At 34.9% G+C, this 24,619-nt stretch overlaps 4 protein-coding genes across 4 annotated transcripts; all 4 read right to left on the bottom strand.

The window, feature by feature from the left end:
- Window positions 1-333: 333 nt before the first annotated feature.
- Window positions 334-4,045, bottom strand: LOC117928177 (protein phosphatase 1 regulatory subunit INH3-like). Its single transcript, XM_034848078.1, has 2 exons — window positions 3,586-4,045; window positions 334-511 (listed from the first exon to the last, which is right to left on the bottom strand). The coding sequence occupies exons 1-2, from the start codon at window positions 3,902-3,904 to the stop codon at window positions 459-461; spliced, it is 372 nt and encodes a 123-aa protein (XP_034703969.1). The 5' UTR covers window positions 3,905-4,045; the 3' UTR covers window positions 334-458.
- Window positions 4,046-5,147: 1,102 nt separating this feature from the next.
- Window positions 5,148-10,153, bottom strand: LOC117929609 (tetraspanin-10). Its single transcript, XM_034849948.1, has 12 exons — window positions 9,902-10,153; window positions 9,339-9,451; window positions 9,193-9,247; window positions 9,021-9,076; window positions 7,152-7,199; window positions 6,779-6,827; window positions 6,612-6,695; window positions 6,463-6,530; window positions 6,179-6,304; window positions 6,009-6,084; window positions 5,651-5,725; window positions 5,148-5,547 (listed from the first exon to the last, which is right to left on the bottom strand). The coding sequence occupies exons 1-11, from the start codon at window positions 9,953-9,955 to the stop codon at window positions 5,660-5,662; spliced, it is 795 nt and encodes a 264-aa protein (XP_034705839.1). The 5' UTR covers window positions 9,956-10,153; the 3' UTR covers window positions 5,148-5,547; window positions 5,651-5,659.
- A 1,006-nt stretch (window positions 10,154-11,159) lies between these two features.
- On the bottom strand, window positions 11,160-18,785 carry LOC117929601. The gene is made up of 14 exons (XM_034849936.1): window positions 18,410-18,785; window positions 17,337-18,117; window positions 17,120-17,264; window positions 16,910-17,030; window positions 16,718-16,816; window positions 16,292-16,588; window positions 16,110-16,217; window positions 15,484-15,555; window positions 15,117-15,203; window positions 14,834-14,905; window positions 14,640-14,726; window positions 13,175-13,282; window positions 12,143-12,211; window positions 11,160-11,646 (listed from the first exon to the last, which is right to left on the bottom strand). The coding sequence occupies exons 1-14, from the start codon at window positions 18,611-18,613 to the stop codon at window positions 11,575-11,577; spliced, it is 2,322 nt and encodes a 773-aa protein (XP_034705827.1). The 5' UTR covers window positions 18,614-18,785; the 3' UTR covers window positions 11,160-11,574.
- Window positions 18,786-19,170: 385 nt separating this feature from the next.
- On the bottom strand, window positions 19,171-20,617 carry LOC117906268 (LIM domain-containing protein WLIM2a-like). The gene is made up of 5 exons (XM_034819247.1): window positions 20,203-20,617; window positions 20,034-20,133; window positions 19,898-19,914; window positions 19,723-19,812; window positions 19,171-19,647 (listed from the first exon to the last, which is right to left on the bottom strand). The coding sequence occupies exons 1-5, from the start codon at window positions 20,335-20,337 to the stop codon at window positions 19,342-19,344; spliced, it is 648 nt and encodes a 215-aa protein (XP_034675138.1). The 5' UTR covers window positions 20,338-20,617; the 3' UTR covers window positions 19,171-19,341.
- Window positions 20,618-24,619: the final 4,002 nt, after the last annotated feature.

The following is a 24,619-nucleotide window of genomic DNA, read 5'->3' as shown; positions in this document are numbered from 1 at the left end:
AAATTGATTTGAAATTTTCTTTAAATTGACTCTTGTTCAAATTAATCAAGTTAAACCTGCATTTTCTTAATAAGCCGAAACTCGTTTTGAAAAAATGGTTTTATAATTTACTTTGAAAACTCGTTTTGAAAAAATGGTTTCATAATTTGCACTGATGCTGCATTTTGAAAATACCATCTGAAAAATGATGCTTCAGATTACATTGTGAAACCGTCTTGGCTTCAGTCGAAGCATAAAACTACTTCCAATTAAAATAAATAAATAAGCAGCATGTCATCCTTATGCACATATGCAGAATACAACGAACACAAGTTTGAAAGCGTCCACATTTGATAAAAACAACGGAGTAATACTTCCTTTCACTGATCTTCCGTACCCACAGCAAAGAAGCAGAGTGAACGACTCAACTTTCTTTATTGTCTAAAGCTGGTCCCTCTCATCTCTTCCAGTTCACCCCGTCACATTCTTCGCTCATTTGTTCCACAAGTCATAATACCAATCCATGAGAGGCCTATAGCACAACCTCGAAAATCAGATATAAATCAGACATCCCAGTGCTTTCTCAAGTTAGCCTACCGGATGATTTTCCATAAAAAAAGATATTTGGAAATTCATATATATCTCCACTATTTCAACTTCCAATCATCCGTCTTAGAGTGCGTTTGAGAGTGTTTTTTTATTTCTAACACTTTTTATTAATAAAAATTTTTAAGTATTCAAAATATTATAAACACTTCCTAAAATTACCACCAAACGGCTCTTCGTTTTCAAACTAAATCATTAACTTCATACATCTCCTCATAAGACCAACTATCACTTTCCTATAAAGATCAATCTCACTCTTGTTTGATCCATGTAAACCCAGTAGCTTACCTCATCCAAAAATCTGCAAAACAGAAGAAACGGTCCAGCTGTGTTTAGCATTGTACAAATTGCCATCTGGAACCTTTCATTTCTACCAAAGACTGCATTTTTTTCCACTCAATGCACAAGGTATTTACCACAAAGATCTTTGCTCAGAGTCCCAACTTCTCACTATTCAGTTCACTTTTTCCTTTGGTGATTGATGATTCCACTCCTGCCAAAAAAACATCACCCTTGGTCTATAGTTTCAGATCAGATCTTCAGTATCAGGGGTTGAATGACAACCTTGCAGCTACAACTCACTGAGATCATGGCAACAGATCAGGTTGTTGAAGAACAGCCCTGAACCATTCACCAAGCATGCACATTAGTTTTTGATTCAAAGAAAAGTCTGGAGCCTGCAGTTCTAGCAAATGCTATCCTATGAGAATGTACTTGACATTACTAGACATTGTGGAGAATCATAAACCCTCATAATTTTTAAATTTTTATCGAATCTTACCAACTTTTTTTAACAGGTAAATCTAAAAAAACTATAAAATCACCCATACAGCATGAGCAGCCTGTTGATTTCCCCAAAATGACTCTCCCATAAATACTAGTCTCAAGTGCTAGGCTTTTTGATGCTGTGAATTATATAATCTAAGACACCCCTAACAAAAATGGAATTCTAGATCATTTAGTTGCAGAAGGTACAACTTAATTAGTTGACATGCTCAACCACCATTGTGTCCAAATCATAAGAATGCTCCTAAAATCTCCACAAACAGAAGGCAAGGCAACCCTAATGATCAAGTAGCCAGCTTATTATGACCAGGCACCTATCAGTTCAGATTATCTTAGCTTTCAAATGATTCATACATCATACCAAAACTATCTAGACAAGCTGTAATTGCATTTTATTTTTTGATTTCACCATAATCTCTCAATGTTGCAACCGATTATTTTTATTGATAAACATCATTTACCCTACCCCAACTCCCTATTTCTGCATGAATCTTAGTTGAACACACAGCTTAATCTTTCATCTCTCTTCCCTCCCTAGATATATGCTTGAACCTCAGCCATGTGAAATTCCCCTTCCCCTCTGTTCAAATTGGAAACAAGAGGAACCTCAGGCAGTTTTCATGAGCCAACTAAATGGAACCTAATTGATTAAACAGTTCTTGCTTTCTTGGTCCACATGTTCATGAGGTCTACACCTTGTACATATCTGAATCCCACATGAACCTTCTAAATTCCTTTTACTAGGAGAAAACATGCAATGATGTAAATAAAATCATGGTTATCATGGATATGCAAAGGAAAGAAACCTATGGTAGAAACAATACATTGGAGACCAGCTTTTAGAGCCAAATATGTACCAACAAATATACCCAAAACCAATTTGCAAACTTCTGGATCTATCTACGTTCCCTATTTTCTATCATCCTCACTTTTGTACCATAAGTTTTTCCCCTCACTCTCAGTTAATCATCTCTATCACACCAATACTAACCACAACTCAGACCAGTTTCTTAAATAAGACGTTTTCTATACCTAGACCAGAAGATACATTAATAGCAATGGCATGAACGGAACTCCCAATCTCCATTATTTTAACAATAAGAATGTGATGCTCATAACAGAACCTTATCTTAATTTCCAAATGAGTCACTTCAAAGTGAACTTATAATCTAAATCCTCCTATACTTGGGAAATTTCCTTTCCTTTCATTCTGTTTTTCCCCCAAAATTTGAGATGTAAGCAGAAACTATACTATCGAGGAGCCTTGTAGGCTATAGATATCATATAATGATTGACACCATTCTGACATAAAGAACTGAAAGAGCAAATAGATAATAGGCTGTTGTGAAACACAAACCCAACATGCATCAACTTCTAAATTCGAAAACTCATTGCATCAGTCAAATTTTGTCTTGGTTCTCAGGGAAGAAAAGAGAAAATGATCAGAAGTACACAAAAATAATATCTTTTCAACATCCAAATAGAGATTAAAAAATTCCAATACAATCCTACATAGAAACACCTCATACCAATATATATATACATATATAAAATTTTCCACAGGAAATTTTCAATTTTTTCACCTTGATCGAAATAAAAAGAACACAGAAAGTAGCTTGACAAGGGAAGCCATTTATATCAATTTTCACCAATTTCCTCCCCCTTCCCACATTCTTTCCCAAGATCCAGACAGGGCCTAAAATCTCAGCAACTATTGAAACAGAGCCTCAAAAAATATTTCAAAGAATCGGCCAAACCCTACATAACACTCCAATAACACACCCTGCGTCTCTCTCATTGGATATTCAAAATGAACCCAAAATTCCAGAAACAGGTCATGAAAGCAATCCATTTCAAATAAAATTTCACCATTTCCTCCCAATTACAAATTAAACCCAATTTAAAATACTGGAAAGAGAAGCCCTAAATTGAACGAGAAGATTTTCAAATTTCCCTCCATCCTATATGAAGGCTCCATTTATCTCATAAAGGACCCAAAATTACGAAAATCGAAAAAAAACCAATTTATTTTGAATCAACAAATCCCAATTTTCCTACCTTTCCCGAGAACCCTAAAAAGCTTACCTCTTCACATCCAAAACACAATCTGTATACGAATATACGTAAAAAGATTCAATTTTACACTTGCAACAGAACCGAAACGAAATCAATCAACCAATCAAAGATCACCGCACCCATTGGAGCCAGCCTCACCGGATTGATCTCCGCCGTCGCTTTTGCGACAGCCATGATCATGATGACGATGATGGTCGTCGTCGTCGCTGTCGTCCTCGTCAAAGGGCTTCTGCTTGTGGAAGATGCAGCACTTCTTGGAGCTCTTCCTCTGAAGGAACTCGTTGTCGACAGTGCCGTCCTTCCATGCCACTTTCTTCCTACGATTCAGTCGCAGCACCAGCGTGGTTTGCTGCTGCTGCTGTTGTTGAAGTTGCGATGGAGATGGGTTTTGTCGGGTTAGGGTTGTGGTGATGGTGGAGGACGACGAAGACGATGATGGCCTTGTGGGCTCAGCCATGGTGTTGGCGGTTAAGGAATCAGCCGCGGAAGAGAAGACATATATCAGCCAACGAGAAAGAATGTGCCGCGAATTTCCTTCACAAACTAACCAACGAATTCTTTCCTTTCAAAAATTTTCAATGGATTCAATCTCATTTCACCCATTTCTCTCTCTCTCATTTCATCTTATTCCAGGTTATTTTTTTATAAATAATTTTCTTATATAAAATTAATAAAACTAAATATTAATTAAAATTAATAAAGATAAACATATCAATTTAATAATTTAAAAAAATTAAATTAATTTGACTAATAACTTTGATACTTAAAGTTCAAATAAAAATGTTTTAAGCTAATAGTTTTTAAATAATTTAGTTTAAAATTAGATTCATTAAAATTAATTTAACAGTAAAAGAAAAGAAAAATTAATAAAAAAGTGAATTTAAAATTAATAAAAAATATTTATATATTACTTTAAAAATTAATTCACTTATTTTCACATTTTTATATTAACTTCTAATAATTTTAAAATTAAGAAGTTTCTAATTCACTTTAATAATATTTAATTTTCTTTGATTTTTTTTTTTTTTTCACATTTTTTTTGCTTTGCTTACTAGTCTCCAACAACCAAACATAACTAAAAGCAACTCAAACACCACCTAAAATGAACTCTATCCTAATTATAAAAATTCAAATCATATCACTTCACCCATTTCACTTTTTGCTTTCTATAAACTTTGACTACTGATACTGAAGAAGAATCCAAATCTCACAAGACCACATTATACCCTGAACCACACTGAAATCATTAATCAACCAAAACATTTAATTTACAGTTCATGTTGCTAAGTTAACATGGCATTATGAGACTGAAAACTAGCTGCATCCAAAATCAAAGTCAAGATTCATACATATACCGAGTCACAATTGAATAGCGAAAGTGACAATGCGTTTAATAATGGTTTTTATTTAAAGTGCTTTTTGTGAAAGTATTTTCTCTAGATATATTTTAGGAGAATCACCTATCAAATGCTTTTCGCTTCTTTGAAAAACATTATAGGCGCTTTCTAAATGCTCTATCAAACAGACTCTTGAAGCAGGGATGGGCTTCAAAGCATAAATCAACCATTTCACCGTCAAATTACAGATGCAGATTATTAGAGTGAGCAGGGTTTGGAGCTTTACTAGAGTAGGTGATGAGCCCAAGAATTACCCTCGAAGTAGCTGATATCAAACACCAAGTGGATTGCTCAAGAGCATCATTCAAATTTCTAAGGGCTTAAACACTCAAGATTAACCATGGTCAACAATAAAAATAAAATGATCTCCCATTTTACAACCTGGAATTCACTTTCCATACACCCAATTTGTATTTGTTAGTTGTTTGGAGTAACTATGTGAGTCTAAATGTCACATATAGTTTAGAAGGGAATTGAATAACTATATGATTTCTTTCCCTTGGAACCGTTCAGTTCCTGGAAAGCAGGAGATGAAAAGAGTACCCTTAACCATGGCCACTTTCTTGGAAAACTTATCAGCATTTCCCTTCTCTTCATTCTTCCTCAGACTGAATCAGGGTGCTGGTGTCCATGGACAAATTTTTACATGATGGCTTTCCAATGTTGTTTACACATGAGACAATAAAACACCCTTTCTTTTTTCCTGTTTCATTTGATAAATGAAAAGATTTCCCAGTTACAAATTAAACAATCGATCTAACAACATGGTCTTGTACATGTATCAGGAAAGATTTCTGAAGACATACTGTTCCTCTTCAAGCTTTAGAGCGGCTGCTTGTAGCATTTCGTCTTGCACAGCATCCCACCAAGTAGACCATTGACTAGGATTGCATAACAAACAAAAGTCAGGTGAAAAAGCTAATGATTAGAGGGATATAGAAAAGAAAGATTGCTGCCAAAATTTTTGTAAATGTTGAACTCATCATATAAAACTAGAAGCACTTTTATAAAATTTCAACCCCTTGACTATAGTAAGATACCCTTTTCTCAGAATTTTTTCCTTTTTACAATCAAGAAAGGAAGTGTGAAAAGAAACTTTGAATTTTACAGTTTTTCAGCAGTTCTCTCTCATTGTCATAAATTGGATGAGAGGGGTTATCTTACCAAGACAACAAAGAGAACCACATTAAAGATGGCAACCACTCTCCATTCAGTTTTCATGTATTGTGCAACTCCAGCCCTGGAAATGTGATACAAGAAAAGCAAACAGCAATGAGAATCCTTTTGTAAGAGGAAAACATAGACAGAAAGAACAGGAAGATGATGGTGTTTACTTGCAGGAATCACAATTGTAGCACTTGATTGCTCGGGAATTCTTGTAGAGTTTGCAATCTTTGTTGGAACTGATTGGGTGAAAGCTCAAGTCATAGTATGAAGCATTGACAGCTGGATATCCACATCTAAAGAATATGTTGAATCCCAGAAAAAATATCAGTTACAAATGTTCATTGATAGCCAGATTAATCACAATTTTTTGTTTGAATAGGACAGACACACGCATACACCCACACAGAAACAGATACACATGCAGAGAGACCATAAGAAAGAAGGAACCTACTCAGATGGTGGTCGACAGCAACCAGCCTCAATGGGGGTTAATTTTGCAATCTTATATTGCTTAAGAGTCTGCATGGAATGAGTGAAAACACAACAATTGGAGTCAAAGAAAACAACTGGGAGGTCACAACTTCAAGTTGAAAAGTGGACCTTATATTTTTTGGACAGGTTATTGCAGTCTTCAGATTTCACAAGACAGCTTTTCAAGTGCTTCCAGTTACGTGTATTGTTCAGCTGAAATTAAAAGGTAAAATTGAGTACTCTAGAGTTGATACTCTGATAATGATACTCTATAATGCTGATAAAAATGCAGTCACCTGTTTTAGAAACCATGAACTGTAATCTTGAAGCTGATACTCCTTGTACCTGGCCAGACAAAAATAGATTAACTGCTGCTGTTGGAAAGAAGAAAAATAAGAGGAAGAGAAAGATGTTTTCCATTTTTTTTTTCATAGTCTGTGAATACATTCCTTTCACAAATAGATAACCTTTTCAAACATGTTCCTTTCTCTCATGAGAGAGAAGGATGAGAGAGGGGGACTGTTAAATGTATTTTTTTCCTTTTACTCCTCACTATAGCTCAAATTGAGACTTCAAGGAGTGAATTGCACAAGCAGGCATATTCTTTCACCCAAAATTAAAATGACACATGATAAGACTGATGCTCTCAGATATTGTAAGTGCTTTTACCTCAAACCAGCTACATTATGACCAGATCCATTATTTGTTATAATGAACCTATAAGAGAAAAAGCACAAGATCAAATTATAATAATTAGATGGCAGTAACAGGATCAAATTATAATAATTCAATGACAGTTAGAAGATCCATGATTGGGAGCTGTGTACAGGTCCAAACCGCAAAATCCTGATGCAAGCAGGGGTCAATCCCAAATCTCCAATACATACTAGAAACTTTACCAAGAGCATAGCTGGCACCTTATTATAACTATTTCTTACAACTTGCTCTAAAACACCAATTATGATGTATCTAGATAGTTTTTAGAGAGCTCTGGAATTGGGCATGCCTAAATTTACAAACCAAATGCAAAATAAGAACAGTTATATTATAAAGTCTGAGTGATGATGAGAAAGAGAACCTAAGTTGAAGTGAAAAGTGAGGCACCAAAATTGCAAAAGAATGGAGTCGTTTCAATTAATAGTATTCTATCACCTATTCATCCAACTATATGAAGCATTTAACAAATAGTGGACTGCCCTACTTCATACTCTCCAAGAGATTTCAATTGATAAAAGAGGCTGAGTCTCTATCACCTTCCCATAGTTGCTATGAAGAAAAACTTGTGTTTCAATTGAGGGCAGAACAGTTTTCCTTCTCCTTCTTTTTCAAAACACTGTTTTCTATGAAACATGATGACTAGAAGCCCCCAATTCCAATCTTAAGCTCTAGTTTGTATCACCTACCCATAGTTCTATAAAGAATCCCTCCACTATAACTTATACCAGCACGGCTTCTATAGGCTCCACCCCAATTGATTGCAAGAAAACCATAATTTTCCTTCATTTCACAACTAGAGATCTAGGAAACTCAGCATGCACGAATTCATTTGAACGCCTATGGGTAATGAACAAAAGTATGCCCCAGTTCCCAGTCATGCCCACTACTTCAAGGGTAATTTTCTGAGAGTTATTCATTTCCCTTCACACACAACAGTAGCTTAACAAAAGTAATGAAAGAAAGAAAAGGGAAAAAAATCTCTAGAGTACTACCAAGATACCAACATGGCAGGACATGGTAGGAGTTCCATACAGATTGGCTCAAACCGATCTATTGTAGACATGAAAATAGGAATCAACCCGATTAACAGTATATTATTGTTCTATTTGAAGGTTCCCTATCATAACATGGTGTTTGAATACTGACACAAGAAAAAGATTTGACATTGAAAACAATGCCAGCAAATACCATTTCATTTAAGAAAAATTACTTGGTATTTGGATAATAAGTTGAAAAACCAAGTTTGCACAACAACTGGATTCAAGACAACAGATACCACACCCTCAAGTGCTTAAACTTCCTTGCAGTTTTAAAAATAATGAATTACAATGCAAGCACTGAAATGCAATGCTTCAAATCTAACAACTCCAACTATTCAATGCACCCCCTGCCAACCATGTTTCAGGCCAATTTCATGAATGATTCAATATGGTTCATTGTCAACATCAAACAGAAGGAACTGAGAGAGAGTATAATCCTACAACCCATTCAAGCTAATTTCGGCTCTCCTCGACAAACATGCACTACAACTGAAGACATGCAAGACTTTTTTTCTTCTTACTACGATAGGCAATAAAATAGAATATATTAAAAGAGGCCTAACAAAATTAGGGGCAGATCCATGCATATGAAGTGTACTAGCAGCACTCAAAAACCTTACACATGAAAGGCTTTGACAATAAGGTGGCATTGATTCTTACAGCATTAAAAATTTTACCAATAGCAAAAGATGTTCAAACAACATGTGGAAGAGAAAATGGAACCTCAACACAGATATAACGTAGCTTTAAACATCAAACCAACCCCACTAGAAATACTTACGCCAATACTGTGAAGACAAGAATTGCCACCAAAATGAAGCACAACATGATCAAATACTGCAAGTTCAAAGTCAAGGAAGGCCCATACCATGAAGGAAAAAATCATTGAAAAACTGGGGTAAAAAGGCAACAATGTAGACATTTTGTACTTCACATTCATTTCATAAGGATACAATCCATAGCAGTATGGAGTTGTTCTTCAATGCGCCCATGAACCCGATTATAGATCTGAAAATTAGAAAAAATATATAAATATCTAGAGAAGAAAAATTGGGGGAGGGCAAAAGCTTAGAGAATGAAAGAAAATGGTAAAGCTCACATCAAAAAGATGAAGGCACCAAGGCCTAGAACAGGGAGTGTAAGCGACTTTCGACAGCCGTCGTGATGAGTGCTCATCCATACCCCAAAACCTACAACACCTACAGCTAAAAGCTGCACAGTAAACAAATGAAGTGAGCTTCCAGCACATGGTAACAGAACACCACAAATTTCTGTTCTTTCTCTTCGATTCTCTGCTTATATCTTCACCCCACACATAACTAGAGCTACCCATTCATACTGGAAACTGGAATTGGAAAATTTTTAAGTTATGCCAGAAATGGCTAAGAAATGGGCAGAAAGATCATATTTTCTTCTACTCCAAAATTTAACCTGAGCAAGAGCATTGAAACTCAACACACACCGGAGGTAATTACCAAAACCAGGCACATGAAATAAAGCAATCCCATTTAGGAAACAAGTGCTGAGGGGCCAAGAAATGGAGAATGGAAAGAAAAAGGGTTCATTTAACAAAGTAACAAAGAATCCGCTTTTGAAGAGGAAAGCAAAGAAAAAAAAAAGAGTAAAAATAAACAAGAATAGACGAGAAAAGAGATGGCAGACCATGGTGAGAAAGTTGATCCATCTGATCACAAAGGTACTGGTTCCAACACCCATCTGAGAGAGAGAGAGAGGGTAGGTGCTGTGAAGGTGGTGATCCAAATTTTAAAAACTCAAACTCTTCTCAGCAGTTTGCACTGCAAGCAACAGAAGGGGGAGGACAAGGGGACAAGACAACAACAGTAGTGGGGCTTGTGTGGGAATAATGGTCAGAGTTGAGGGTATTTCAGTCAATAAGAAAAACACAAGCACATGGTTCATGTACCATGGTTCATTGCCACCGAACACACGACACCCATAAAACGGAAAGCACAGCTATTAGGTATGAAGTTATATACTCGTGCCTATCTGCCCCTTCAATATACTAAATGACGAGGTTGACCCTTGTAAGGAACATCCAGAGTTTTAAGATGGGGATGATTGAATGTTTTTTAGCCATCATTTTGGTTGGTTTGACCAGTAACTTGAACGTGAACGATATGATTAGAATGTGGGCTTTGCAATGCCAAAACTCTTCATCCATTGCTGATATCATGGTTATCAACATTTGAGGCCCTGAAGCTAAGCCATATTTTGCGGGGAGTTCCATTACAATTGCCCTCTTATTTCGAGCTCAAGGCTAAATTTCAAGGCATGGAAATGGGAAATCGAAGTTCTAAATCACTATTCCCATCATTCTGGGTGTGTACCCCACAAATTTCTCACCATAACCCCTAATTATTATTATTTTTATTTTTAATTTAACAAAAAAAAAAGCATATAAAATTACACAATTGTCCTCCCCTTTCTCTTCCCCAATTCATCTCTCCTTTGGGCATTGCATAAATCCCATATTCCTTGGAATTTAATTTCAAATAAAACAATGGAGGCAAGGGGCAGCCATGGGCGTGGCAGATAAGGTGGAAGAGAGAAAGAAGGTGAATAATGGGAAGAAGATGGGAACAGAGCTTCGTTTGGGTGAGAGGGAGCAGATGAAGATGATACCGTAATTTCACATATTCCATCTTTTACTGATTGACCAGAAGGGGAAAATGTGTTTTAACTTTTAACAAGTTCATCATGAAAAAGCAGAATCAAAATTTATAAAATCTAAATTCAATATATCCAGTTCAAAATAATTAAAAAAATTCATGAATGAGTACTACTTTGACCTACGTCTTCAATTATTTTTAAAAGGTTCCATTTCATCGTTTGAATGTCAATTATGAACATACCAACTATTATGAAGACCAACAATTAGCACAAAATATGTTCACAACCATGATCCTGAACAGAAATTCTCATACCCCAATGAATAATAGCAGCCAATTTTTTCAGAGGCCTCAAACCAAGAAGGCCGCAAATAAATACAATATATTGATTTACCCTTTTTCAGATGCTAGGCACAAATTGCTAGCTCATCAACTCTACTACTGTTTGTACAATTGTGCCCCTAACAATTAAATAAATACAATATATCATCATATTTAAATTATTTTCCGCAACAGCACGAATGAATTTGTATGAAGTTACCGGCGTAAACAAGGAAAAGAAATCAATCCAAGGAAATAAGTATCTCGAGGGGTTAGCCCTGGTTGAGCCTGTGGTGCCAAGTTCGCAACATGGAGGACGGGTTCAAAATGGTCAACCAGGAGTGTAGAGAACATTTCCATGAGCCAGTGAACAATATATGATTGTTACACTCTATTGGTACAGGTTAGAATTGCAGATTTCATGTCTTCTTTACCCAAGGATGCTTCAACTATCACCTGCCCAACATTATGAATTAAACATTCATCATTAGATTCTTTACTGAGTTTGTAGAATCACCGAGATTTATAGTAACTATTAAATGAGTAAAAAATCAAAATTAATGCAACATGTAGATGGGTTATCCTTGACAAACATAGAGCTAGATGCTAATTATAACCCAGGCACTCAATAGTAAAAAAAATGACCATTACACAAGCATAAATAGATTGATAAGGAAATGTATAAAACCTTGGCCAATTTATTTATGCTGTTTCAGAAGAAAATGTGAGATGGCTGTGACATTAAACTCAAGCCAACAGGGTTATTAATGATCAGATTGCAGCGAAAGGCTTTTCTCAAACTATTTAAACAGATAAATTCGTTAAAAGAGATCAAATTTATTTAATTCGCAAAACAGAGCCGCCAGCTAGAGAATAAAATCAATTGTACTTTTGGTTAACTACTACCATTGGAGATACAGGCCAAAACCAGAAGGAACCTTAAACGTTTTACCTCTTGTACTTTGTTTCCAGATCGTGCAAGTAACTTGTATTGATTCTCAAACATGGATGCCATGTAAACCTGCACCAGATATTGGTTGGAAGAAAAAAGTTTAGGAAATTGAGTCTGACAAGATTAAATCACCCTTCTCAGAAATCAAATGGAACAAAATTGTCAAGTACAAGCAGTTTGTATGAGAACAGAGGCACGTACTTAAATCTTCAATAGTAAGGCTAGTATAGAAAGTAGATGAGCACAGCTAATAGTTTTTACAAACCCAAGGCTGTACCCGAGGGGAAAAGAAAGACACCAAGATGGGGATTGACTAGGAACCATTAACTTGGTTGTGTTACAAAATAATAATAAAAACAAAAGAATTGCTCCTGGTAATAACAATATAATCAAAAGAACATAACCTCTCCCTAGAAACAATATGCCAAGGAAGAGTCAACTCCTTGCGTAGCTTCCATAAATGTCATATGCATACTAAGGGAGCATTTAGTAAATTATGTTTAACAAAATAACTTAATACTGCTGCTTAAAGTTAAAAGTAACTTAAAAGTAATAAATTTAAAGAAATCATTTTTTATAAATTCAAAACAGATTCTTGCTCTTATTGCCCATAACTCTGAATTTCTCATCAACTTTTAACACAACCATCATTTCTTCCTTTCTTGTTTCCCTCTTATAAGTTTATTGTTTAATATTAATAAGAGTAAATATGCCAAATTTCATAGTTTCAAAAATTTCCTAAGTAATTTTTACAAAGCAGCCTTAATACTTAAAGTAACAATTAAGTAATAAGTTTTAAGTCAACAAATTTAGAAAAATCCAGATTAAGTTGTCAAATGCCACCTTAGTTTCAAAGTATGTCTTGGAACCTTTGTGTTCAGAAAAGTGAGGATATCTCAGAGTCAGATAAATCCCCAGCCACTTAAAGACTTAAAAGAAAATATCAATGGGAATTTCTTCAAGCCAATAACACTATGCAATGTCTGAGTCAACTTCCCACCAAGCTGAATCTACGAACTGAAGTGCACATACCTGAAATGTGGGAGCTAAACCAGGGCTCAGGAAAAATCGGCCTTTTGATACAGACTGGATCCCCTCAATCTGTTCCAGTTCTTTGATGAGTGATTCCACATCAGGCCACTATCCAATTTCATATTCAGATTAATTAGATCAGCTATCATGACATAGTGAAATCATATTAATAAAAAAGAGAACCACTTCTCAGGAAAAACTGAATGAAAAAAGAAAAGAATTTCCTGTCAACCAAGAACACCACAAATGTGCAATTTCCATTAAGAGTGACACCACAAAGGAAAGCATCTTTACAAGTTCACTAAGAATACCACTTCTCAGGAAAAACTGAACGAAAAAGAAAAAAAGAATTTCCTGTCAATCCAAGAACACCTCAAATGTGCACTTTCCATTAAGAATGACACCACAAAGGAAAAGCATCTTTACAAATTCAGTAAAAGAGGGCCTGAAAATCATAAGTTATATGAGTTGCTGTTTGGATGATGTAAGGGCATTCCAAAAAAAGGGAAAAAAGAAAAGAGAAAACAAAGACCTGATTGCATAAGAATTAAGAAGCATTAAAAAGGACAAGCTGTTTCATGGCTTCTATCAGTTGACATTGACCATGACATTATTATTGGAATATAAATAATTCAAAACACCTTGCTTTCCAGATTGGTGATCCTCTCAACCACCAAAATCCAAAAACCAGTCTCTACTTTTTTTTCCTCTCCTTTTTGAACAACAAAACTTCTTATTCACTTCATTTTTACGAGTTTCTATTAAAATATCAAGAGACTTTCAGATATTTAAGTTGAACATTAGCAGGGTCTTTTAGCATTGGCAACTTCAATCCCATTTCAAAGATCAAGGAAAAATTTTATGATTGGTAGTTTCCAGATTTAACTCTATTTGCATGAATGAATTGATTGGGCTTATATTTTGTTGAATTTTATGTGAGCTTGTAAACCTTGTTAGGCTTTAACTTCTTTATGCACTTGAGCTTTTAACATAAAAGAAATCAAAATCAAAAATGCTAACAGGTTCCCTTAGTTCATCAGCATGCTAAGGATCCATGGTAAGGAATTGTGATAACTAGCTTGTTTCCTCCAACCCCTCCTCTCTTACTTTTTCACTAATATTACTTCAGGATATTTTATTCATGCTCAACATCCAACTTTTATGCAATTGCTGAGAGATGCACGGTAAAAATATTATTTTACTCATTTATAGTTTCAATTATGTCCTCCATTATCTCTTCTTGAAATTCTAGACATTCTACAGGCATTTTACGATGCAAATGGCAGCTACTGAGTTCTGTAAAGACCAAATAATACCATGACTAAGACCAATACGCAAAAACATGCTGGAAAGAAATGTCTTTAACCTAGTCATGAGCATAAGTGATTAAATTTGTCCAAAGATGATCCCACATACAGCAAAATAAGAAAATGTATATTTTCCTACTGCTAAGGTGAAACAAAACCTCAGTATCTGCTTGTGCTGCTTCTAATCTCCCATCCAAGGGATTATCACCAACTACAAACTCCAAAGCCTCGATTAGTGGATCTGGCTGCCATGGGAAACGAATGGCAGAAATTTAACATTTCAATTAAAAAAAATCCAAATCTACAATTGAGATTCAGGTAGAGGGAACAGCTATAAGCAAATTCAGAATACCGTTATCTCCTTTAATGATAAGAAAATGCGTTCAAGAGAAAAATCCAATTGGTGGACTTTTGCCTCAACAATCTGTGACCAAAAAAAATATATCTTTAGAATATAAAAATCGGAAAGAACATTGAGTTATAAGCATGAACAGGTGAAAAGTTATTTATCTAGTTCAAGCAGACAAAGCACTGGACCAAGAAAGCATACTCCTATGAAATTAACATGTATGTTGTAAAGTAAAACAAACAATTGTTAATTACATTTATTTTGATTGTCAAGGACACTGAAATACCTGACCAATTTTGAAATATGATGCAGGATCCAGAGTTGCATCCCATGACACTTCAGTCTGGTGAACCAGTGCAGGTACTCCTTCAACCTACATTAGTACATTCTAGGTTAAAATATGGTAAAAGAATCTCTGAAATATTGGCTCCATGATGGGGCACTTTAGATATAGCCTTATAGGTGATCAAAAACCATGAGGCATGGATCAAAACTTTACATAAAACTCTGCCAGGTCCAACCACTTGCAACTACTCCTAGGCTCAAACCTCCTCATCATGGAGCTAGTATCATGAAATTAAAGGCACCCTTTCTGGAAAACCAAATAAATAAATAAATTGGCTAGAAACACCAGCAGTAGAACTTAGATTTACCTCAACAAAAATACCGAAGTAAGTAATCTTTTTTATGCGACATTTCACAATGTCCCCAATGCTAAGTTTTGCCTGCAATAAGGAACATTAAGAGAGTTTAGAGACTACAGTTCTGATAAATTAAATTAAATGGACATCAATCTTCTCAACATATATATGAAATGTAATATTTAGAATATTAGAGCAACTTCAGAAAGTAATAGATATACTTTCAATTTGAAATAGAATTTTACCAAATTCCCGATATATTTGGAATGATCTGACACCTTCATTCTTTGTGAATGAATAGTTCAGCAACAAATAATATGGTAGTAAACAAATTGGGAAAAAAATTTGTGGTATATGAATTCACTAAAAGCAGTTCCAACGGGCAAACCATCTATAAATATGACCAGGAAACTCCATTGGCATAATTTTAAAGTACTTTGAAATAAATATGTATCAATAAAAATACAGAAAATGAAAGGGAAATAGTTTTTTTCCTCTTTTCTAGTAAGGAAAACACAAATAGAAATTAATTTGGTATGTGGTTTCAAGCTCTCATATGGTGATCAATTAAAGCAAAATAAGAACAAACAAAAAGCAGTCATCATAAGCTAGAAGTTAAAACTGCACTCAGCTCCTACCATGAGACTTTTCTTTTTCTCAACCATTTCTTCCTTTTCCTTTGGCCTCCCGGAGAATATTAGTCTTCTAGCTTTTCTATCAGCCATTACCACATTCACATTGATTTTCTGCAAAGATAAAAGACTATTAACATCCAAAATAAATGTGACAAAGCTTCGGCATCAAACTGAGTGCTTCAGACCTGACCAACAAACGATGACAGGAATTTGATTTTCTCTTGGTCATAAATCCTAAGAAGATCCTCCAAGTTCATATTCGGTGAAATTTCTCCCTCGAGCTGTTTATGTATTTCTGGACCTGGGTTTGCATCAGGAGAAGGATTGTTCGCAACTTCATGACTTCCCACAATACCTAGATTTTGCCTGTACATTGATGGGTCTAAACCTTTCCTTCTCAACCATGACTCAAAGGCCAAGAACTTCCACTTAGCAGCAAGATTACGATATGGCAAAAATCCTATCAAAGAGCCAAAAGATACCTGAACAATGTTGGAACAAAGTTAGAGAAGTGAAAAGGAAAGAAACAACTACATAACACTTAAGCATCATAAGGGACAAAAAGTAGTGCATATGTGAGCCTATCAAACCGCCTTTTTAAATGCACTCACAACAAAGCCTCTGGTGCTAGAGCTTATCAACTCTACTTCTTCCCTTCCTCCAGTCTTAACCAGATCTTCTGCCCTTGACCAGTCTGTATCTTCATGTTCCTACAGTTTTATTGCACACTCAACATCAATCATAGGCATATGATATTTCTTGATTTGAACAAATAAAGGAAACAAAAAATAAAGAAATACTACCTTCAAAGATGATGTTGCAAGGAAATTCTCAAGCTCAACAGAATTGCAATAACTCTCAGGATTCGCAAGCACTGTTTCCGGTTGACTCAGATTTGACATTTCTTTTACAGATTGTTCTAACCTATAACACATTAATCTCATAAAAAACAAAACTATGTTGCAAAAGAAAAAGAAAGAGTCCAAAATTATAAAGATTGTGAGTTATAATACCTCTTTGGTTTTCCTTGCAGCGCAGCTTCCATAGACAACTTGCCTTTCGGGTCAACTGATTTTGAATTTGATGGTTCACTTGCAGAAGTTTCCACTTTAGCAGGTCCCATATCAATGATATCACTATGCTCAAGTGGCTGTAATCCTTGAAAAAAACAAGCAGAATGTTAACTTTTACATATCCATTATAAATGTCAATTGAAAAATAGTGCATTACCAATTATGGAGTTATCTACTAGCTCAGGTCCCATTGAGAATAAATCATCCCTAGTTTCTGGAGATTCCTCAATATCATTATTCATGGAATAAGCAGCTCCAGTATATTCAGATGAACCTGATGAACTACCCTCCTCAATGCCAATGCTAATATTTGCTTCTGCATCACCAGAATGCTCTAGTTTCTCATCAAGGTTTGCACTGATAATTGTAGGCTCAGGCTTTCTCATCAGCATGACATCATTAATTTTATCATCTGTTCCTTCCTCTTGCAATTTCAATTCAGTATCATCAGTAGCTATAGCTCTGGCATCATCAGAAGACTCTTGCTTTGTTTCATTCTCTGCGTCAGCACTTAATTTCTCAGGCTTTCTTAATAATGTCATGTCACTGAACTTCGCTTCTTTCTTCATTTTCAGAGACAAATTTGGTTTCATCCTCAACCTGGAAGGCTTGCTATCAACATCATCTTCATTAAACACAGTCGGTTTTCGCAATATAACATTAGGAACAGTATTCTTAGTATTCTGTACTGCCTTCCCAGCTGGCTGACTCGGCTTCTTCATCTCATTCAATTTATCATCCCCCTCAAACTTGATTCCTTTCTTTGGAACAGGCCGCACCAAATTCAATCCACTCAAAGAATTGGGCGACCCCCCTTGTTCAGACCCATCAAACACAATGTCCGGTACTTCTGCATCAGCTAATTTACCTTGTTTCTTGTGAAATTTTTTCTCAATTTCGAGAGGAGTGACATCAGGATTTGATTTCCTACCCATTATCTGAAACAATAGAAGAACATAATCGTCAAATGGAACATCATAAACCCCTATAAATGAACTGCATTTATGCCTCCGTTGGTTGCTGAGGAAAACGTAGGAAAAGCGGGGGGAAATCAAAATGGTTGGAACTTTACTCAGTTAATCCTATCGCAACAACTTAGATCAACTAAAGACAGTTTCTCGTATCTTAGAATTAAAAAAACATAAGACAAGATACTAAAACTTAGTTTTTCTTTTATTTTCTTTTCGACAGTTTTCTGACCAAACAAACAGAAGGTAATAGATAAAGGACCTTGGCTAGGGTTAGCTTGGGGTCTTCACCGAGCAAACGACCGAACTTGAGCTCCATTTGGTCCCATTTATCGAACTTAGGATCGTCTTTGGAGGCAAAAACCCGAAGCTTAGGGTTACGAGAGAAGAAGATTCTTCTGGAAGAGAAAGAGGCGACATGGGAGCGATTGATGGAGAAGGAGGTAGTAAGCGCGAGACCGTCCATTTTAAGTACTCAATATTAAAGTCATCAGATTCGCGCGAAAACCATTGAGATTGAAGGATTCGCAGAGCACCAGAAAACTATACTCTATCTGCGTTTTGGCTATGGAGAGAGGAGGGAGTTGAGATCGAACGGCTAGTGAGAATTTTATCCGGACGGGAGGGTTCTGGGTTTGGTGCGGTAATGATCAGCGCTCTACTGTACGCTCGGTGCTTTGGCAACGCGTGGAGGCCTTGATTCGGAGATTGCGCCATGGTCCCACTTGATAAAGTAGTTTTAAGCAGTGGATCCAGTATGATGTGGATAAAAATAAACCATGGAAATCCAGTGGCTCGCACGTTAATCAAAACGCACCGTTTTGAGTATTGACGACAGTTGTAGAATCGTTTCCGGGATTTGCTTGATAAAACGGCACCGTCTTGTCTTTCCATTAAACAATGAAACTTTTAAATAATATTTTTCTATTTTATATATTAATGTTTTTAAAATCGTAACTCTTTTTAATAAAATTATTCAAATAAATATAAAAACATTTACATTGATGAGAACTAACAAACATATTGAAAATCTTGGTTTTGCTTTCCTATCAAAACAACTCCAAAGCCCAATTACAAACATGACATGAGGCCTAAAGTCAATTACAGAAATAAACATATGCCAAGAATTGGTAAAAATGAATAAATAAATAAATAACAGGGAAAAAAAATCAAAGATTAATTATGAAAAGCAGATTATGATTGTTCTTGGGTGTGGCCAGGCTCTGGTTCTGATCCTGGGGTTGGATCTTCCTCCGGCGTGGTGGCCAGCTGTTCTTGTCCAGAGTTCTGGTCCGGCAATGGCGCCGCAGCAGTACTTTTCTTCATTGAAGCAGTCTTGTTGAGAGTGCTGTAGCTGCCTCTCTCCCTGAACAACTGAGTAAAGTGAGGCTTGCAGTAGAGGATTCCATCTAGAGCGGCATAGGATGAGGGTGTGAGGAAGCAACCCCCATGAGAACACCTGAAGCATGATTTATGGTAAAATTCTCCCTCCACCGTCACCTGTCACAGAATGTTAAAAAGAAAAGCAATGACCCTCATCATCCTCACGAGATGAGAAGGAATTTGATTATTTACCTTCTCAAGTGGGTATACGGTTTTCTTACACAAGGAGCATTTGTCTTGGGTCCCCGAGAACATGGAGGAGAGTTTGCTGGGAGTCCTGGACTGCAACAAACGGTCACAACATAATGACAATGAGAATTCGATCAAGCCTTCTGGATTCACATAGGGAAAAATGTAGGATGTGTACCAGATCTGCCTTGCCAGCTGATATTAGTCAGTCCATATAGCAAACAAGAAGAAGCCCACCATTAGCTAAATGAATTGCATGAGAAGAGTCTACAATATTATATTGGCTAGTATATCTGAGAGGAGAGGGGTCTCACATGATTGGAACTTCTTACTCAAACTGCCAGATTCCCTGAAGAGCTGCTCAAAATGAGGCTTGCAGTACAAGACTCCATCCATGGAAGAGTAGTTGCTCATCTATATCATACATGACATATCATGGCATGAGACCACAAACATATAAAGATAAAAGACAAGAATTCATACCACAAGAGGTCCATTGCAGTGACTGCATCTGAAGCAGGTCTTATGATAAGCAATTCCATCAGCTGATATTGTATCAATGATATGGACAGTCTTATCACAGGCCTTGCATTTCTGTGTTGTCCCACTGAAAGACATTTTCCCTTGGCTTCCAACCTAAGTCTCAACAACACAAATCTTATGACAGATATTTCACTGAGACGCCATGGGAGTTCTGAGCTTTAACATCTATCCCAGAATTTGAGATTAAAAAACAGAAAGAAAAGGGTGTGGATTTGAAGGCCTAGATAAAATGGAAGGAGAAGGTTGGTTTAAGCAGGTATGGAAGACACGTGATCGAATTTCCGATCAGTTTGGAGCATTTTTAGTGGAAATGCAAGAGAACATATTCTGAATTTTCTGACCCAGTCTTTGACCTTTTCTTGTGTTGGTAGTAAGGGTGTAAATAAAATTGGTAGGGTCGTTTTTTTTTTTTTTTAGTAAAAAAGTGAATCGAATTGATAGTCAAATTATTTAACATAGAAACCAAACTAACCATATTTGAAATAAAAAACCAAATCAAAGTAAGCCTTTTAAGATCAATTTGGTTCGGTTTCATAGATCAGTTTGGTTCAGTTTCGTAGATTGGTTTTTGACCTAATTTAATGATCTTTTTTAATCCTTAGCCTAATTGTAAATTTGTTTTTGTTTTAAAGCTAAAACCTATTAATTTGAGTTTATATTAAGTCTTAAGTCTAATTTGTTTTTAAAATTAATTTAAATCAACTTGGATATAATGTTAAAAATATATTAAATGTATTTAAAATTAATTTGATCACAATATATATAAAACAATGAATTTAATAGAATCTTATATATATATATATATATAAACTTATCAAATATCAAACAATTATATAAGTTTTAGAATGTTGATTTGATTCGCACACTGGTTAGGAGATAAGAATATTAGAAATTGAATCGATAAGGTTGGTTTCCAAAATTCCCAAACCGAACCATCTTTTTTATTATTAAAAATTGAACAAATATAATCAATTAATTTTGGCTGATTTGTATCAGTTTGTTAGTCTTTTTTATTTTACTTACACCCATAGTTGGTAGCTATGATAGTTGAAAACCTATCTACTTATGTATCTAAATTGCTATATCATATGATAATCTCATATAATTATATATGGAGGGTTTGATTATGTCCTGGATTTTTTATTTTTTTTATTTTATTTTTTCTACTTGAAAAATAAAAATATTCCATAACTTGGTAACTTTGATTGATAATTTTTATCATATGACAATTGGTAGTGAATAATAACACGGGAGTTTTCAATTTAAAAAATAAATATTATGAAAATTCTCATTAAAGATAATTCACCATTAAAGTATTATACCAAAAGATGGATAGCAATATAGATTTTTTTTTATATGAAAATAAGATTTTAAAATTGGAGAGTAGAAATTTTATCAAAATTTATTTATTTATGAATAAAATACTCTCATAGAAATTTTAAAATTTTCATGTAGGTAAGTTTCTAATTAGGAAATAAACATTTTTAGAAATTATTAAAGTAAATAATTTATTTCAATGTAATTATTAATGTTTTAAAAAACTCTTAATAAATGCAAAAGATTAAGTAGGAGAGGGTCTCAGGCAAACCCACAACTTTTATTATCAAGCTCAGCTTAAATTAGGTTCATTACCACTCCCATGGTGCATTGGGTCTTAAAAGTTAAGTGATATGGACTCTTCATATAGACGAGATTAGATATATCTATAGTAAAAGCGACCATCCTCGTAGTCTTTACTGGGTGACATTAATAGTTTGAGAAGAGTGGTTATACACTTACATATGAAGTGTTAATGTTAAATAGTCAATGCAATCTCACTTACATAGTTTGTGGGTCAAAGTAAACGTATGTTAACCTTACTTTAAGTATATTTTATGGTTAAAGCAGATAAATCAATTTGAGAAAGTCTTTAACTAGTAATAAGGTCATGATTTTCCCGATGTAAGCTTAATTCTTATTATATTAAGGTGCCTTATAAAAGAATATGTAGTCTTAAGAGTTCTACATTTTTGCTAAACTTTTCTTTGCCTTCACTGCTCGATAATATTAAATGTATGATGATTTTCTTTGTTATAGATATCATGTCTATTTTTCTTTGTCACTCTCTTTCTCATAATGGACCAAAGTCAACTATTTTTTTTATTTATTAAACATTAATATAATTTGGATACGATAACTAGTTGCGGAGAAGTTAATTTAGGTAAAACTAGTTATTCCTCGTGAATTAACCTAGTAAGAAAAAAGAGTGGTATATCAAATGTGACATTAAATGGATCACAAAATCAAGTATCTCATACTTGAAAACAATTTTGAAACATTCAGATTACAAATATGTGTTACCTCTAGATTAAATATCTATTTTTTATTTTTACTATCATAGTTTTCTATTACATTAGATTTAAAGAGTTTATAGATAGATAACATACACCATATGAGATCAAAGTCAAGGCATGGAGTAATCTAGATCCCAACATAAAAATGCCCGAAAAGTTTAAAAATTTTGTATCGTTTTTTAATAAATTATTTTTCATATTTATTATTAAATAATTAGAAAAGTGTATTTATTTGGGAATTTACCATTTGAAAAAAATGAAAATAATATTCAAAACTCTCATTTTTCCCAAATGCAAAACTCCCATTTCTTTTTCTCAAGTCCTATCATGAATCAAACAGCCAAAAACTCAAAAAATAAAAATAAAAACAAAAGTTCTTTTAATATAAATCAGTAAAAATGAAAATTGAAATGTGCAACACACTTGTGAAGAAAAAAAATTCAATATATTGTTGATGAAAAAACAAATCATCAATTTCTTTTGTTGGAAGCTAAACAACATAGGCACAACAATCAAGATCCAAATGGAAAACATTCAACTATTTTCCTAAATTTATTTATTTTTTTACCCAAAAAATAGGCTCCACAACAGTGAGTTTTAGGGAATGAAGATTCAACAACATCAAAATGAGGAAAAAAAAATTGGATCCAATCCACTAGCATGCTAATAAAAAAATATCAAACACCATCTAAATTTATGTTATAATTCAAAAATAAGTTCTTGATGTAACAATGAGCTATGTGATTCAATTATTTACCTTCAATTATTGGTAAATTTTTTTACTTGTTGAATAAGCACTTAAAGCCAAAAAAGAAAGAAATTCTAGATGTAATAATGAGCAGTTCAATCACTATGTGATTCAATGATTTATCTATTGGTAAATTTTTTTACTTGTTGAATAAGCACCTGGATAACAATTAAAAAAGTTTATCATATTAATATAAAAATATAATGATATTATTATTAATATAATATTAAAATATATAAATGATAATATTAATAATAAGGTGGATAATTCATGATATATATATTATAAATAAAATAATATTATTTAATAATAATAATAATGCAATTAATCTTAATATATAGTTTTTGTAAGGCTAGGTGGGGCTGTTAGGAGCTATGGAGAGGATATTCTCCTAGTTCCAGACGAGGACACTTCGCAAAAGGGGGATATTGGGTTTGTTGAGGGCAGCTGATATTCCCTGCAGGTGACACGTTTCGAAGAGGGATTGCTTCTTCTTTTAGGCGGGTTAGTGGGCTGAAAAGCATTGCTTCTTCTTTTAGGCGGGTTAGTGAGCTGAAAAGCAAGAGTAACCAGCACGTGACGGGAGTAGTGGGTTTTCCTGGCCGTCTGGAGAATCTGGGAGGAAGAAAAAGGAAAAGTAGGAGAACCGGAAAAGAAGGAGGAGCTGGTACCTGAGAAAGGAAAACAGAGAGCTAGAAAGGAGCACCGGGAGAAAGAGAAGAGAAAGGATTCATCAGTCTGCATTTTCCTGGAGGTAAGTTCTTCACTGTAACACCCCTGTGATAGAATAAATGTGGACCGACAATATATTAAATATTGTCCAGGATTAAGCTATCTTTTGACATGCAATGTCTGATTTAATCTTGAGTATGGGCCACCTAATGTGTAGAGCCCAATGCCATCACGGGCTTTAGATGATGGGCCTAAGACCCGTGAGGCCCAATAACCAATGGGTATGGTCCCTAAGGCAGGAGGGTATAAAAGGCTTAGGCTTGTGTCTTTTGGATCATCACATCCTTTTGAAAGAACAGAACCTCTTTCTCCCTCTCCCATTGCCTGAGAGAATACAGGGAAAGAGGTGGTGCCCTCCGTTGCCCTTAGAAGATCCATACCGTCTTCAAACGCACAATGGACTCAGGTTAGTTCGGATTCTATATGGTAGCATTCCGCAAAACCTTCAAGCCATGATTTCTTTGTATGGTTTAACATGAGATTCTTGGCAGAGTTTCTTTTATGTCAATAATGGTGATGTATTTCAATTGGTATCAGAGCAACA

Source organism: Vitis riparia, chromosome 2 (genome assembly GCF_004353265.1).
Source record: "Vitis riparia cultivar Riparia Gloire de Montpellier isolate 1030 chromosome 2, EGFV_Vit.rip_1.0, whole genome shotgun sequence".
Lineage (NCBI taxonomy): Eukaryota > Viridiplantae > Streptophyta > Magnoliopsida > Vitales > Vitaceae > Vitis > Vitis riparia.
The sequence above is the reverse complement of the archived record's forward strand: the minus strand, read 5'-3'. Positions and strand labels throughout refer to the sequence as shown.

Coding starts and splice junctions, on each gene's coding strand:
- LOC117928177 (XM_034848078.1), bottom strand. CDS start 3,904: ATGGCTGAGCCCACAAGGCCATCATCGTCTTCGTCGTCCTCCACCATC. Junction 512..3,585: donor CGACGGCGGAGATCAATCCG/GTGAGGCTGGCT, acceptor GTTGTGCTATAG/GCCTCTCATGGATTGGTATT.
- LOC117929609 (XM_034849948.1), bottom strand. CDS start 9,955: ATGGGTGTTGGAACCAGTACCTTTGTGATCAGATGGATCAACTTTCTC. Junction 9,452..9,901: donor GGATCAACTTTCTCACCATG/GTCTGCCATCTC, acceptor TTTACTGTGCAG/CTTTTAGCTGTAGGTGTTGT. Junction 6,305..6,462: donor TGCTGTCGACCACCATCTGA/GTAGGTTCCTTC, acceptor CATATTCTTTAG/ATGTGGATATCCAGCTGTCA.
- LOC117929601 (XM_034849936.1), bottom strand. CDS start 18,613: ATGGACGGTCTCGCGCTTACTACCTCCTTCTCCATCAATCGCTCCCAT. Junction 18,118..18,409: donor CCAAGCTAACCCTAGCCAAG/GTCCTTTATCTA, acceptor CTATTGTTTCAG/ATAATGGGTAGGAAATCAAA. Junction 11,647..12,142: donor CTGGAAACAAAGTACAAGAG/GTAAAACGTTTA, acceptor AATGTTGGGCAG/GTGATAGTTGAAGCATCCTT.
- LOC117906268 (XM_034819247.1), bottom strand. CDS start 20,337: ATGTCTTTCAGTGGGACAACACAGAAATGCAAGGCCTGTGATAAGACT. Junction 20,134..20,202: donor ACTGCAATGGACCTCTTGTG/GTATGAATTCTT, acceptor TGTATGATATAG/ATGAGCAACTACTCTTCCAT. Junction 19,648..19,722: donor CCGTATACCCACTTGAGAAG/GTAAATAATCAA, acceptor ATTCTGTGACAG/GTGACGGTGGAGGGAGAATT.